Raw genomic sequence first — 15,809 nt, 5'->3', positions numbered from 1 at the left:
TCTTTGAGTGTGGTCTAAGGAACAAATTATGATGAATCCAATATGCATGGCGCACCTTGCAGGCCCACAAAATTCTTGCGGTTGCAAATCTCCTGGTCCTCAAATGTAGTGGCAAAAATGCAGAAAATAGAGCAAGTGGAGAGGTAAAGACAGCCTCAAAGACTTCTAACTTCACTGTGTACCTGAAGTACCAGTGTTGTGTGCTGTGCCACGACACAAGTTTACATATAGCGATACCCCAATCCAGGCTTTAGAAAACTAAACAACAGCTGCTGCTCGAACTACATCAGAATTAAGGTGGAATTACTATACCCAGAGAGGAGTCACAAAGCAGTAGCGATAGGGCTTTGAGGTGCATAGAATCCCACAAAGCAGAGAAAAAGGATGGTCCTTGTTGGGTCTGTCAGCTGACACACCAAAGTTCAATTGTAGGGTGTAATTCACCTCATGCCTTTGGACACATCTTTGTCGATTACTAAAATTTTAAACTGGCCATGGGATGACTACCATACTCAAAGCACACAGTTGATTACCTTTGTTACTCATATTCTTAAATTTGAGCGGATCAGGGGCACAGATAGACTACACTATGCTGATCCATCATCCACTGAGAAGCTCAATAGACGTCCTGTTTCTCTGCTTCATTGGTCAATAAGACAATACACATTCTTAAGATACTAATACCTTGCCTCGACTCTTTTTCCACACACACTCCCTCGAAGGAGACTGCTGTTTCATAACCCTGATGTAGTAGCTGGGATTCAAAATGAACAGCTAGTCAAAACAACTCCTGCTCTAAAGTTTCAGCACAGGTAGAGGAGCTGCTGTGCATGGAGCAGGTGGTGGGAAAACATAATGCATTGAAAAGGAGTAGGAGGCCCTGCTAATAGTGGGACTGGTACAGTCACGTGGCTGATGGCAAAACTGAGGGGAAGCAGGAGATGGTAGAAGGACAGGAGCAACATTAGGTCGGTACTACAGTGCACACTCTACACATCATAACCTAGCTAATTGCCACAAGCCTTGTTCTGATGTGCATCAGCGAGCACTCAGTCTTTGGAGCTCTCCTTCCGGTGCTACTCTTGTGATTTAGTACAACGTGCTTCACCTCCAGATCATTTTTTTCTAAAGATGGATGATCTGAACATTTTAACGAGCAGATGTTTTTCTGGTATCACCAACATAGAGCGCATGCACAATCATCTGCACAACATATTGTAGAACCACCTCAGGGCAGGCCATATTATTGCTTAAAGAGATGTTGACAACTTTGTCTAAATGACTGCATAACACATTGCATTGCAGAATGTTTATAACTGCGTGATCAACTGGAACTCCGTGCATGTGTACGTCTAACTCTGTAAGAATCCCACGGAGCAGCGTCTTACACGTCGGCAAAGCGCTTCAGAGCCTTGTTAGAAGTAGTAGGCACTAGCAAAATGCTACTGCAATATAACGCATGTCTGCACTGGGTACCGACAGCATGTGTAGCAGACCGAAACCAATCACAGGAACTAGGGACGGGAGTCTACAGTGACCGCTACAACCAGGGTTTTGTTTTTTTAAAACATTTTTTTATTTTTATTTTTTAGAGTTTTATATAGCACGAACTAGACCTGAGATATCGGGTATCAGAGCACCTTACATGAGCACCAGTTTTGTTACAGAAAAACACATTCATTTTTGTTAGGCACGGGGAGATTAAGTGATTTGCCCAGAAACACTATGTTGAGCGTCATTGCCGAGACTCGAACTCGGTTCCCCAGCTTTGAGGTCGACCGCTAGCCGTAAGGCTACATCCTCTCATCCTCTAAGTGGGCCGGCCGGGTCTCACCGGTGCTGAGCACCGGCAATTTTTTAGGTCTCGCCTGACCTAGCGCATGTGCTGGTCTGGCGAGACTTTTTGAGAGGGCTCCAAAAAGTGCTGCCAGCGGCCGCTTTGACGTTTGATCACGATCACTTTCGCGGCCGCAAGGCATAGCCAATAGTTCTCGCTTTTGGGACCTTATAAGTATTTAGTTATGCAACTGTTGCATGGCTAAACACTTATAAGGTCCCAACGGCGAGACCTATTGGCTATGCCAATGCTTGTTTACTTTTTCTGTATAATGTGTTTTATCATTTACACTTGATTTAGAACAGACAAACATTTTTTGATTTTACAATTGTAGTTTAAATGCAGATATATATAAAAGAAATACATCCTAGACATCCGAAATATAAAAACCATGTACTAGCCATTCATACTTGCATTCATACACAGAGAGATAGAGAAGATATTTTTTCAAAAAGAGTTGGAAAAAAAAGAGGAAAAAAGTATAAGACTCTTAGATTGGTCAGATTTCTCAGATTGACAAGATGGAAAACGTCAATTTATTATGACACTATGTTGGAGATAGTCTCGCGGTCAACGCGCGTTTCAGTGGGAAACCACCTTCTTCAGGACCAACTGCATAATGTTAGAAGGAGAACTATATATAAAAGATGTCTTGGTGTCTGCAAAAGAGACAAAGAGAATTGGCAATGGCAAATGAGGAGAAATGCAATTGATTTCAAAAGGAGATTACTTCCTTATTTTATAAATATCATATTATTTGAGTGCTAATCGTGCAACATAGATGTGTATGAAATAGAGCCGAGTAGGTCATTCACCAAAGGGTGAGATGTGAGACAAAGTACGACTACTATGGGGCCCATTGGTGTAATAAGAGTGGAGTTTGTGAAAAGAGAGAGGGGTACCAATAGTTGACTTTAGATATATCATGCCGGATATAAACATGCAGTACATCGGTGGTAATGCTAGGGCGGCTACCTTATGGGTCATAGGGCAAGAGGCATACGACCCACTGTGAGATTCATCTGTGCTGTATAATACAGTACTAACAGTATCGGAAACAGAAAGTGTTATGATTAATAGGACTAATCCTAGTGGGGTTATAGTAACTATGACAAGAATCAGAATCACTGTACCTCAAGCAGCTAAGATTGAGAGGTACGTTCACACTCAGAGATATTTGTTTATGTATCTCCAAATATTGTATAACATCGACTGCGGTGGTGCTGCAGGAGAAGAGAAAGTTTATTTGCAAGGCTAATCCATATTGTATAGGTCTTTACGGTTAGATGAAAGGGAATAAAGACATATTAATACAGCAAATATGATTACCTTTTCGAAACTTGAAAATGTCATTGAGAGAGACAATAGCCAAAAGTCAGATTCAGGGTCTCTCTGTATTTTTAGAAGTAATTACTTATTATTTGAATTGGGTAGGTATATCAAGTCCCGACTTGTCTGTGGGGAAGAAAAAAGTACATATCAGGACGGTGTGCCTATTCCGAAGATGGTACACATGCTGTATCGATACATATTAGGTCGAGAGGACAACCGGTGTATCTGGGGATTTTGATGGCATGCTGTTACATGAAGGATGTGTCATGCATTCCTCAATCTTTTGTGCTTAGAGTTATATCTGAGGAGTATGATGTTCCAAGATATACATATATGTATCGGAAGGCAAAACCCAAATGATGTTAGAAGCTCCTGTCACGAAAAGCGGCAATTTTTTAACCGGCAAGCTATAAACATTGAAAGTAAGTTAAAAAATACTTGTAACAGCTAAAGGGACTACGATAGACTAACGTAATTGCCCGCTAGGACTGTTGAGTTCTTACCTGTTCATATTGAGGTTTTGCCGAGAAATTTCAGTGCCGAACAGCCGAAGAGTTGGAAGATGGCTCCGACGTGTTTTAAACGGAAACGATTGCTCGTGAGATTACGATCCATTATATTGTAATGAGAATATCTCTTCGTAATATTGGACGCCATGTTGGGAGGGAGTTTGGCCATTCTAGGTTCTGTGTTGACTAAGTTGAGAATGTAATTCACAACATATACTAACTAGTTTGGGAGATGAAAGTTGCATTATTATTATGGCATGTACATTTACTCCTTCAAACATATCCAAACATGGAAAACCTAAAGGCGGGTGTTACTTCGTATTTTTGGGCGCCATTTTGAAGAGGAGTTTAAGCATTCTAAGTCCCATGATAAATGCACTGAGATTGTATATTCCAACATATTGTGGCCGATTTGAAAAATAAGTATGGTGCTACTACTATGGTGTATACATTTGCTCCTTCAAAACTGTCCAAACATGGAATGCCTTAAAGCGTAAACAGGCGCCAGCTATCAGTAGTGAAAGAATATCTGGTTTTTGTCATTTGGGGTTAGAGACCCATGTGGCAATAAGGCGGTAATCTATTCCCTGAATTTTGCTTTAGTTCTATGGGGAACTTTGTGACTTAGACATATAGGTGGTTCAGCCTGTGTGGTTTATTTAAGTCTTAGATGATTTCAACATGGATAATATAGATATATGGATCAAAGTCCAGATAGATGTCATCAGGTAATAATCCATGTTATCTCCTCATTAAGGCCCCTGCGAACTGTATCGCAATGAAAAATCCAGAAAGTCTCTGTTTTTACGCACCTTATTCATTTCTTGTCCTTGTCTCGAAGTTACTTTTTCAAGGATCAACCATTTGAGATCATGTTCACCATGGTTGTAATCAAGAAATTGTTTAACCTTGGGTGCATTGTCCTTCCGAGTTCTGATGGCCGATTTATGCTCTGAAAGTCTAATGCGAAATTCACGACCAGGTTCCCCTATGTAGCCCAGGCCACAGGGGCAGAGAATGAGATAAATTACGTTGTTACTTCTGCAGTTTGTATGACTCTGTGATTAACCACACATACTAGTCGTTCCATAGGCTTTTTTTCTGGGCCTGAGATAAGGCTGTCATGGTTGTAGTACTTTGCTCTTCTCATGGACTGCTTAATGAGGCCTTTGGGATAGCCTCTAAGTAGGAGTCTTTTTTTTTAGTTCTTCAGCATGCGTATTATAATCATGTATATTGGTGCAATTGCGCCTTATTCTTAGAAACTCCCCAAAGGGGATGGAATCCTTTTGGCAAAGGGGGTGGAAGCTGGCATGTTGCAGAATAGTGTTTTTTGCAGTGGGCTTGCGATAGAGGCTAACTTCAATACTTCCCTTACCACTACTTATCCAAATGTCCAAAAATTCCACATTTTCTGTTGAGTAATGTGCAGTGAATTTTAGGTTGTATTCGCTGTGATTGAGCCATGCAATGAACTGCTTAAGGTCATCCACAGTTGGGGAGTTTCTAAGAATAAGGCGCAATTGCACCAATATACATGATTATAATACGCATGCTGAAGAACTAAAAAAAAAGACTCCTACTTGGAGGCTATCCCAAACGCCTCATTAAGCAGTCCATGAGAAGAGCAAAGTACTACAACCGTGACAGCCTTATCTCAGGCCCAGAAAAAAAGCCTATGGAACGACTAGTATGTGTGGTTAATCACACAAACTATAATCAGAAAGTCCAGCCAGTATTAAACAAAAATTGGAAAATTCTCAATACCAATGAAAGCAGCAAATTTCTTGCAAAACCCATAGTTGCTTTCAGAAGAAATGCCAATCTACGAGACAAACTAGTCCACAGTAGAATGAGACATACCGGTAGCCAAGCTGTACAAAGCACTATTGATGGACTACCACAGATTCTAGGCAATCACAGATGTGGCACTTGCCATGCATGCCCAACAGCAATTACAACAGACACATGGACATATGGCACAAGAGGGGGCAGGTTGAAGAGTCATACAAACTGCAGAAGTAACAACGTAATTTATCTCATTCTCTGCCCTGTGGCCTGGGCTACATAGGAGAAACTGGTCGTGAATTTCGCATTAGACTTTCAGAGCATAAATCGGCCATCAGAACTCGGAAGGATAATGCACCCATGGTTAAACATTTTCTTGATTACAACCATGGTGAACATGATCTCAAATGGTTGATCCTTGAAAAAGTAACTTCGAGACAAGGACAAGAAATGAATAAGGTGCGTAAAAACAGAGAGACTTTCTGGATTTTTCATTGCGATACAGTTCGCAGGGGCCTTAATGAGGAGATAACATGGATTATTACCTGATGACATCTATCTGGACTTTGATCCATATATCTATATTATCCATGTTGAAATCATCTAAGACTTAAATAAACCACACAGACTGAACCACCTATATGTCAAAGTTCCCCATAGAACTAAAGCAAAATCCAGGGAATAGATTACCGCCTTATTGCCACATGGGTCTCTAACCCCAAATGACAAAAACCAGATATTCTTTCACTACTGATAGCTGGCGCCTGTTTTCGCTTTAAGGCATTCCATGTTTGGACAATTTTGAAGGAGCAAATGTATACACCATAGTAGTAGCACCATACTTATTTTTCAAATCGGCCACAATATGTTGGAATATACCATCTCCATGCATTTATCATGGGACTTAGAATGCTTAAACTCCTCTTCAAAATGGCGCCCAAAAATACGAAGTAACACCCGCCTTTAGGTTTTCCATGTTTGGATATGTTTGAAGGAGTAAATGTACATGCCATAATAATAATGCAACTTTCATCTCCCAAACTAGTTAGTGTATGTTGTGAATTACATTCTCAACTTAGTCAACACAGAACCTAGAATGGCCAAACTCCCTCTCAACATGGCGTCCAATATTACGAAGAGATATTCTCATTACAATATAATGGATCGTAATCTCACGAGCAATCGTTTCCGTTTAAAACACGTCGGAGCCATCTTCCAACTCTTCGGCTGTTCGGCACTGAAATTTCTCGGCAAAACCTCAATATGAACAGGTAAGAACTCAACAGTCCTAGCGGGCAATTAAGTTAGTCTATCGTAGTCCCTTTAGCTGTTACAAGTATTTTTTAACTTACTTTCAATGTTTATAGCTTGCCGGTTAAAAAATTGCCGCTTTTCGTGACAGGAGCTTCTAACATCATTTGGGTTTTGCCTTCCGATACATATATGTATATCTTGGAACATCATACTCCTCAGATCTAACTCTAAGCACAAAAGATTGAGGAATGCGTGACACCTCCTTCATGTAACAGCATGCCATCAAAATCCCCAGATACACCGTTTGTCCTCTCGACCGAATATGTATCGATACAGCATGTGTACCATCTTCGGAATAGGCACACCGTCCTGATATGTACTTTTTTCTTCCCCACAGACAAGTCTGGACTTGATATACCTACCCAATTCAAATAATAAGTAATCCCTTCTAAAAATACAGAGAGACCCTGAATCGGGCTATTGTCTCTCTCAATGACATTTTCAAGTTTCGAAAAGGTAATCATATTTGCTGTATTAATATGTCTTTATTCCCTTTCATCTAATCTTAAAGACCTATACAATATGGATTAGCCTAGCAAATAAACGTTCTCGTCTCCTGCAGCACCACCGCAATCGATGTTATACAATATTTGGAGATACATAAACAAATATCTCTGAGTGTGAACGTACCTCTCAATCTTAGCTGCTTGAGGCACCGTGATTCTGATTCTTGTCATAGTTACTATAACCCCACTAGGATTAGACCTGTTTCAGATACTGTTAGTACTGTATTATACAGCACAGATGAATCTCACAGTGGGTCGTATGCCTCTTGCCCTATGACCCATAAGGTAGCCGCCCTAGCATTACCACCGATGTACTGCATGTTTATATCCGGCATGATATATCGAAGGTCAACTATTGGTACCCCTCTCTCTTTTCACAAACTCCACTCTTATTACACCAATGGGCCCCATAGTAGTCGTACCTTGTCTCACATCTCACCCTTTGGTGAATGACCTACTCGGCTCTATTTCATACACATCTATGTTGCACGATTAGCACTCAAATAATATGATATTTATAAAATAAGGAAGTAATCTCCTTTTGAAATCCATTGCATTTCTCCTCATTTGCCATTGCCAATTCTCTTTGTCTCTTTTGCAGACACCAAGACATCTTTTATATATAGTTCTCCTTCTAACATTATACAGTTGGTCCTGAAGAAGGTGGTTTCCCACTGAAACGCGCGTTGACCGCGAGACTATCTCCAACATAGTGTCATAATAAATTGACGTTTTCCATCTTGTCAATCTGAGAAATCTGACCAATCTAAGAGTCTTATACTTTTTTCCTCTTTTTTTTCAACTCTTTTTGAAAAAATATCTTCTCTATCTCTGTGTATGAATGCAAGTATGAATGGCTAGTACATGGTTTTTATATTTCGGATGTCTAGGATGTATTTCTTTTATATATGTCTGCATTTAAACTACAATTGTAAAATCAAAAAATGTTTTTGTCTGTTCTAAGTCAAATGTTTTTGTCTGTTCTAAATCAAGTGTAAATGATAAAGCACATTATACAGAAAAAGTAAAAAAGAAACAATAAAAATTATTTTTTGTATAAAAATTCTAAAAGACTGACAGTAGTTCTACGTTAATAATGTCATAACATGAAATGATTGTTGGCATGCAAATTGGTCAATGCAGAATCTGAATTGATCACTCAACTAAGTATATAGGCCAGCTTAGAGGTTTCTACTTCATTTTTTCATGTGCCTTCTCCCTCCTCTAGGGCCTTAATCTACATAGGGAGACCCTTCTATTGTATTTATTGCAGTCAGGATAGAACAACAACCCTCTTTTTGGGTCCAGGCAATGAAGTTGCTCCTCTTCCTTGGAGGGATGAGGCAGAGCATAAAAAGTAGGCAGAGTGATTGAGTGGCCTACGTGAGAGGGAGCCTCCACTTTTGGTAGAAAGTAAGCCCTCGTACCAAGCACCAGTTTGTCTGGGTAGATGTTCTGGTAAGGGGGCTTAGATGACAAGACTTGAAGCTCGCTGACCCTCCGTGCAAATGTTATTGCCAGCAGGAAGGCCGTCTTGATGGTAAGGAGCCCTGGGGGACAGTTGTCCAAAGGCTCAAATGTAGCGCACATCCGGAACGTGGGGAACGGATTAGTGTCTCACTGAGGCATAATGAAGGGAATTTGGGTAAACATGTTGCAAACCTTTCAGGAACCTATGTACGATAGGGGATTGGCAAGGGGGAAGGTCGGCCAGGCAACAGCAGAAAAGCTTAGATAGCAGAAAGGTATCCCTTAACAGTGCCCGGAGCAGAAAGAGGATCAAACTATTTCTCTGCGCACCATACCACATGTTTGCCCCAAGGGTAGGCGTATACCGTTTTGGTGGAGGGATGCCTGGCTTCTGGAATAACATTGTAGGCTAACATTGCAGTCTTCAGGTGGAAGATCGAAAGTAGTAGACTGTCGCTGCTAAATCTCCTTGCAAGAACATGGAGTGTTGACAGATGCGGGTGGAGAACCCTTCCCTGCTGGTGCAACAGAAGATCCTTCTGAACGGGCTGCCTGATCAGAGGACTCATGGCCATGCTTAACAGCTCCGGATACCACTGTCTGTACCCAATCTGGAGCCACAGGGATAACTTGGGCCCAGTCGTACCTGATCTTCTTGAGAACTCTGGGCAGGACTGGTAAAGGCGTACAGGAGGCCTGAGCTCCACTGAAGAGGAAAAGGATCTTCGAGCGAGGGCTGCCCTAGAAACTCTAATGCGCAGAACTGCTGATATTGCATGTTCTCGTCGGTGGCAAACCGATCAAACCAAGGTTCTCCCCACTGCTGGAAGAGACCTTGCCCCACCTCCGGATGGAGAAGCCATTTGTGATCCGCAAGGCATCTTCGGCTGAGTTTGTCTGCTCTGGCATTCCGAGAGGCCGCCAGGTGTTGATCCACCAGGGAAATGCCCTGATGTACCAGCCATGTCTAGAGATGTGGGGCCTCTTGACGAAGGGGTCACAACCCCACCCCTCCTATTGCAGTACCACATGGCCGTGGTGTTGTCCGTGAACACCTGCTCTAGTATTCCCTTGATGAATAATGGAAAGGCTTTCAGTGCCAGCTGGTTCGCACGGAGCTCCAACAGGTTGATGCCAGGTTCCACCGCAGACCAAAGGCCTCTGATCTCCAGCTCCCTCAGATGACCGCCCCCTCCCAGAGTGACGCATCTATCACTATTGTCAAATCTAGTTGGAGAGGGGTCTGCCGTTGACCCAGTTGCAGTTCATTAACCAGCACTGCAGATCTTATGCAGTACCCTCTGAGATCGGGCCATGTCGGAGAGATTCCCCTGATGCTGCGCCCACTAGAACTGCAGAGCCCTCATATGGTAATGTGCATGGGTCACCAGCAGTATGCATGCTGCCATATGGTGCAGCAGCCTCCTGAGTCCATCTCACCGAAATCCAGGATAGAGGCTGAAACATCGGTATCATAGCATGAATATCCTTGACTCGCAAGAAGCTGCACCATGCCCAGAACAGCTCTGATGAAAGGGAGTGTCTGAGGGGGAGAAGGGGCAGGTCAGGTGTGACTCCAGCATGTTGATAGTGCACCCCAGCGAATGCAGGTGGTCCGCTGTAGTCTGAAGGTGGGAGACGACAGCCTGGGGCGAGCTCACCTTCAACAGCCAGTGGTTGAGCTCGAGGAAGACTGGCACCCCTGATATCAGCAGTTGAGCTGCAACCACCGCCATCAACTTGCTGAACACCCAAGGGGCGCTGGTAAGTCCACAGGAATGCATGGCAAACAAAGTGCTTTTGACCTGCAGTGAACCGCTGGTAACTTCTGTGGGCGGGCAGGAAGGGGATGTGAAAGTATGCACCCTGCAAGTCCCAACGCTATGAACCAGACTCGTGGGTCCAAGGCAGACAGGACCTGAGCAAGCGTGCGCATTTTGAACTTTTTTTTGAGGAATAGATTGAGAGAGCACAGGTCTAGAAAAGTCTCCGACCTTTTTGGGCCCCAGAAAGTAGCGGAAATAGCAACCACGTCCCACTTCTGGCATCTGCACTATCTCTATGGCTCCTTTGGCCAAAATACCTGTCACTTCCTTGCTGAGAAGGGAATGGTGGTTCTCTGTCAGCCTGTCGTAAATAAGTGGCATGGATGCAAAGGTAGTCTCAAAGGGGGGGGGGGGGGGGGGGCATTTGGATGATCTGCAAAACCCAATGTTCGATGTTCTAGCCTGCCAGTGTTGCAGGTAGTGGCGGATCCTGACCCCCACTGGGCGCCCATCATGGTAAGAGGGCAGACTGTAAGGGCATGGAGCCTGCGGCTTCTGGAGGAGTGGTGGATTAGCCTGACTTCTGGCTGCCTGACCCACGGGGTCTGTTGGTACTGCATCCACTGCCAAGCAGAGGCTGTAAAGCTTGTGTGCCGCAGTGGCTGGTCGGGTAAAGAAGCAGCTGAAAGCCCCTTTCTTGGCCACGAAAGGAGCAAAAGGCGGATTTGGGGTGACTAGGGGCAATTGAAAGACCCAAGGACCTTGCCTTAGCCCTGCTGTCCTTAAAGCATTCCAGTGCTGAATTCGCCATGACTCAGAAGAAATGGGAGTCATCAAAGTGCATGTCCATGGGTGATGTTTGGAAATCCCCAGAAAAGCGAGTAGTCCTCAACCAGGCATAACGCCATAGGGCTGCTGTCGCCCAGTGAGTCAGTGGTGTCCAGTCCACATCTAATGGTGAACTTAGCTGCATCCCTCCTGTGGTCAATAGCCTGGGAGAGCACGGCCCGGGACTCTTCCAGGATTGTTGGCAACCGTATTCCACAGAGAGTGAGAATAGTGGCCCAAAAGGCACGCTGTGTTCGCAGACTGCACTGCCAGGCTGGTGGAAGATAACATATTGCCTAAGTTTCCCCAAGCAGCTTAGCTGGGGTAGCAGCTATATTGGCACCATGCAAGTCACCTCTGGTGCTGGCGACTCCACACTGAGTTGATTGACACCACCTACTGGCATGCAGGGGTACAGCTCAAGAAACAAGTCTGGAAATAGTCTGACATCAGGGGCCAATTCTGAGGTAAAGAATCTGTGGCTAGAAGTCTCTATCAGATATGAATTATAAATGAGGAGAATATTTATTATTGCTACCTTGAGGGGCAGTATTTGTCATAGTGGACGGGAATAATAAAAGTAAAATGTCAAGTTAAAAAGTAATATAGGGAATTGTGTATTATGTATTCCAGCAGTCTCCTTGATCCTAGTCCCTACACACCCCAATACCCTTACTATTCTGAGGTCAGATATTTTGCTTAGGAAGCAACCTGAAAGTGTAGCATTAAAAACCATTAATATTTCAGTTCACATTTTGCAGCATGGTGAAGGCTACCAGTTTAGCCTAAATTTCCTATACTATCTATAAAATGTGCCTTATATTGTAACTTTGCTAGCATATATCTGCAGGATCTCCTTTTTTCCCACCGGAACATTGTCCGTTTAATCAATAGTAAGTGTTGTCTAGGGCTTTATTGCCATGAACAAACGTTCATGATAAAACATTTTATGGTAAAATGTAATTCATTTCTATTTTTGTAACTTGAATGAATCCTGTATTTGTCTTGAAATTGATAAAGATACATTCTTTCTATTTTTTTTTTTTTTTTGCAGTCCTTGCGACAGAGAGAGGCAATCTTGAAACTTATTTTGAAGAATGAGAATGTAAGTAAATCAAAATGTTGCTTTCTGCGTATCTTTCTATGTAACCGCTCTATAGTACCAAAAATGTTAGAGTGCGAAGCATAAATGGAATTTTTAGATAATTCACAGAGTTGACAGTGGTGGGACGAACCATCTGTGAAACGCACTACTTGGATAAGTGGGGCCGTTTCAAGGTTGTTGTTTGCAGGGCATACTCTTTCTTCATCTGCCCCATTTGAAAGTGGGCGAAGCACCAGTTTCTTACAGGGGAGCCTCAACTGACTTTTTAACTGTGGGCCCACCCCTCATTGGGTTATTCTCGTCTGTGTATGTCAGAGGATTCACCCTATTTATAGCAGTCTTTCCATTGTCCTTTTTTCTTGTGTGGGACTGTCATGGAAAGTCTGGCAGTTCCAAACAGGAAATAGAAGTGTCTGCAGCATATTTGACGATAGCTTCAGTACATCAGGGCAATTGTTTTTTGCAGAAATAAATATTTGTTTCTGCAAAATGAAATGCTGGCCATCCTCCATGCAAGGCAGCTAGCAGCATTTCAACTTTCCGAAAAGGCTTCTACCACAGTGGCAGAAGTACTTTCAACAAAATGATCCTCCCTATGTTGGTGGGTGTCTTGTAGTTTATTTGTAGGTCTTCCGTGAATTTAGAGGCATTGGCCTCCACCAGCCTGGCAGTGAAAATCATTGTTTATGAAGTAAGTATCATTCAGGAAACTGTCTCTGTGTGATATGTCAGTAATCTGATATATAGTGTAAAGAGTCCAGGAGTTCCCTTACAAGCCGACAGGGCTTGCTATGCAATCCCAAAGTGCTCTTTTAGGGGGCCTGTGGCCGAGCAGCCTTAGTTTTAACACAGACATTTGCAAATACACACAATGATTAATAAATTGAATTCACAGCTCAAGAAGGAGATCCACACCAATTTATAAAAATAGCAAGTGTCTTTATTTATGTTTAGGCATCTGAGAAAAATAGTTTAAGAAAGCATTTTTTAAATATAAATTCTTTTCACTTTGCCAATTTTTTAATTTCTGAGTTTTCCAATGTTATCCTATGGAAGTAAGAACTAGAACTGGTACAGTACATCAACTTACAGTACCAATCTACAGGAGTTCAGGTGAGTGGTGGCAGTACCAACAGTACACCACCAGCAGCAGATGCAGGGTACAAATCCGCATCGGAAGCCCAATGCTTTTCAATGGGGATCGGTCTCTGTAAACAGAGGCTGCAGGCTCTAGCTAGGAAGCCAGTTGGACTGAACCAGCAAGTGGGCTCAGGTCTTGCGATGCTCGTGGTAAGGGGACACCTTTTGGTCCTCTAATCCAGGGGAGACTAGTGAGGAGTTGTCTTTAGGCGTCAGGTTTTCTCTTACCAGATTTTTGTTTTGTGGGGAAGGAGGTGATAGAGGAGGAGGAGAAGGGTTAGTACCAACATGTTTCTTTTTAAGAGGAATGTGATAAGTGTCCGCATGCTCTGGTTTGCGTTTAAGTGGCAATTTGATGGAAATATGTCCAGTTTTAGGGTTAATAAAGTTATTTTTGTTTTGGGTCCGGTATCGAAGGCGGGACGTCGAAATGAGGCTCCAGTTGCGGTAAAGGAGCATTTTTGTGTCTAGGTGGCAAGATTTTCGGTGGCGATTTTTTTCGGTGCCGAATCTTTCGGATCCTATGAAGCTTTTGATTTTGTTGAAGGAGTTGGCTCCAAGACTGGTTTCGGTTTCGAGCCCGAAGGTTTCGGCTTGAGTGTGAGCGATTCGATCCCGAGCCGGAAGGATTTTGTGTGTGTTTCAGTGCCGAGCCGGAAGCCGGGGCGTTGGAAATATTTTCTCTGTGCCAACCTTGGCCCGAAGGCGGAGGTGGGACTGTAGCCTTTTTCTTGGGCTGACTTGGACTTTGGAGCAAGGGAGGTTTTGTACTCGAGATACGCTGACCATTTTTAATCTCTTTGTCCATATCATAGCCGGATTCTGAGACGGAATCTCTGAAGGGGTCCGGAATGGAGCCGATGTTTTGACTTTACATTTAATGACGTCGAGCCTGACGGTCACAGAGCATTTTCTTCGATCAGAAAGATCTACACGCGTCGCAGTCCTATTCATTGTCCTCTGGGGATAATCAAAAGTTGCACACTTTGTGTGAGTCAGTGTGCGGCATCTTTGCTTGGGACAGAACTTAAATGGAGTCCGATCCATGGACCAAGGCGGCTCGGCCCGACTGCCTTCCACAGAATTTCCCGATCGTTATGAGTTTTATAAACCGATACAATGCGCGAAGAATGGGATATGCGATCGAAAACAATACCATCTAGGGTAAGTGGATTGCGCACAGAGGGGAACCCGAGGAACGGTTTCGAACCGGAGTGCAGCAATACACGTCCGAACCCGATGGCGGGAAAAAACAATCTAACAGTGGAGTCGATGCCCATGAGCATTATCACCGAAAGGAAGAGTCACCTTACCTCATGACTGGAAAGACTTCTTCGAAGGACAACAACTTGCAAACATCCGGACCCAACACTAGATGGCAGAAGTATGCAAAGCATGTGAATCTACAGCTCTACATGCCAAGAACAGATGCTTACTTGGTAAGTAATATATTCCTTCTCATTCCATAGGTGCCATTCCTGGAATCCTATTGAATAATTTACCCATACACATCCTTGTTTTCTCTTTTTCATTTATTCTTTGCCCCTGACAAAGCCTTGCCACATTAGTTCAACAAGTTCTCTTAATTTTGCCTAAGAACGCCCGCATCTAATTAGATCTTTGAGATAGCTCTCAAATATAATCTGGTCTTTTTTGCAAACTACTTTGTATGAAACCTATTTTCCTTTGCAGACTTTCTCTCTTTAGATCTGTCTCTGTAACTTTCCCATGGTATACCCCAGATAGGTCCACAATCATCCCAGTGGCATTCGCTGTATTCAGTACTCTGGATTACATGTGGCAGGAGAGGTAAACGGTGAGACATTCCCAACCTAGAGTTCCAACCAAGCATGCTGATAAATTGGCTTAAACAAGCATATTGGACTGTTATTGACCCTGATTTTTGCCTATTGTTCCAACTGTGAAAATATTGCCAGGAAGGGTATTTGCTTCTGCCATTAAGTTGTTGGACTTTTTATTTGCTGTGGGACGCCAACCATAAACCTGAAGTAGAAAAATGTTGACTTTGTTACATAATCTGCTTGTTGCAGCTTGAAATGTTTTCTTAGACTTTGTACGCTGGCAGGAGTCCGAGCCCTTAGCAAATGTCTTGCCAATCCAAGATTATGGCAAGTTTTAACCTGATTCCGAAAAATGAACAAAGGGCTACCAACATGATTGAAACAAGATAAGATTAACAGCATTAGGACTTTA

At 43.1% G+C, this 15,809-nt stretch overlaps 1 protein-coding gene across 1 annotated transcript in view; it reads left to right on the top strand.

Moving 5' to 3' along the window:
- Positions 1–15,809, top strand: part of ATAD1 (ATPase family AAA domain containing 1) — a 183,547-nt gene that overhangs the window by 100,554 nt on the left and 67,184 nt on the right. The window contains exon 8 of the mRNA XM_085605575.1: positions 12,405–12,455. Within this exon, the coding sequence (XP_085461701.1) occupies positions 12,405–12,455 (51 nt within the window). The remainder of the gene's footprint in view (positions 1–12,404; positions 12,456–15,809) is intronic.

This window comes from Triturus cristatus, chromosome 1_2 (assembly GCF_964204655.1).
Source record: "Triturus cristatus chromosome 1_2, aTriCri1.1, whole genome shotgun sequence".
Taxonomy (NCBI): Eukaryota; Metazoa; Chordata; class Amphibia; order Caudata; family Salamandridae; genus Triturus; species Triturus cristatus.
Note: the sequence above shows the minus strand (reverse complement) of the source record. Positions and strands in the feature narration are given on the sequence as shown.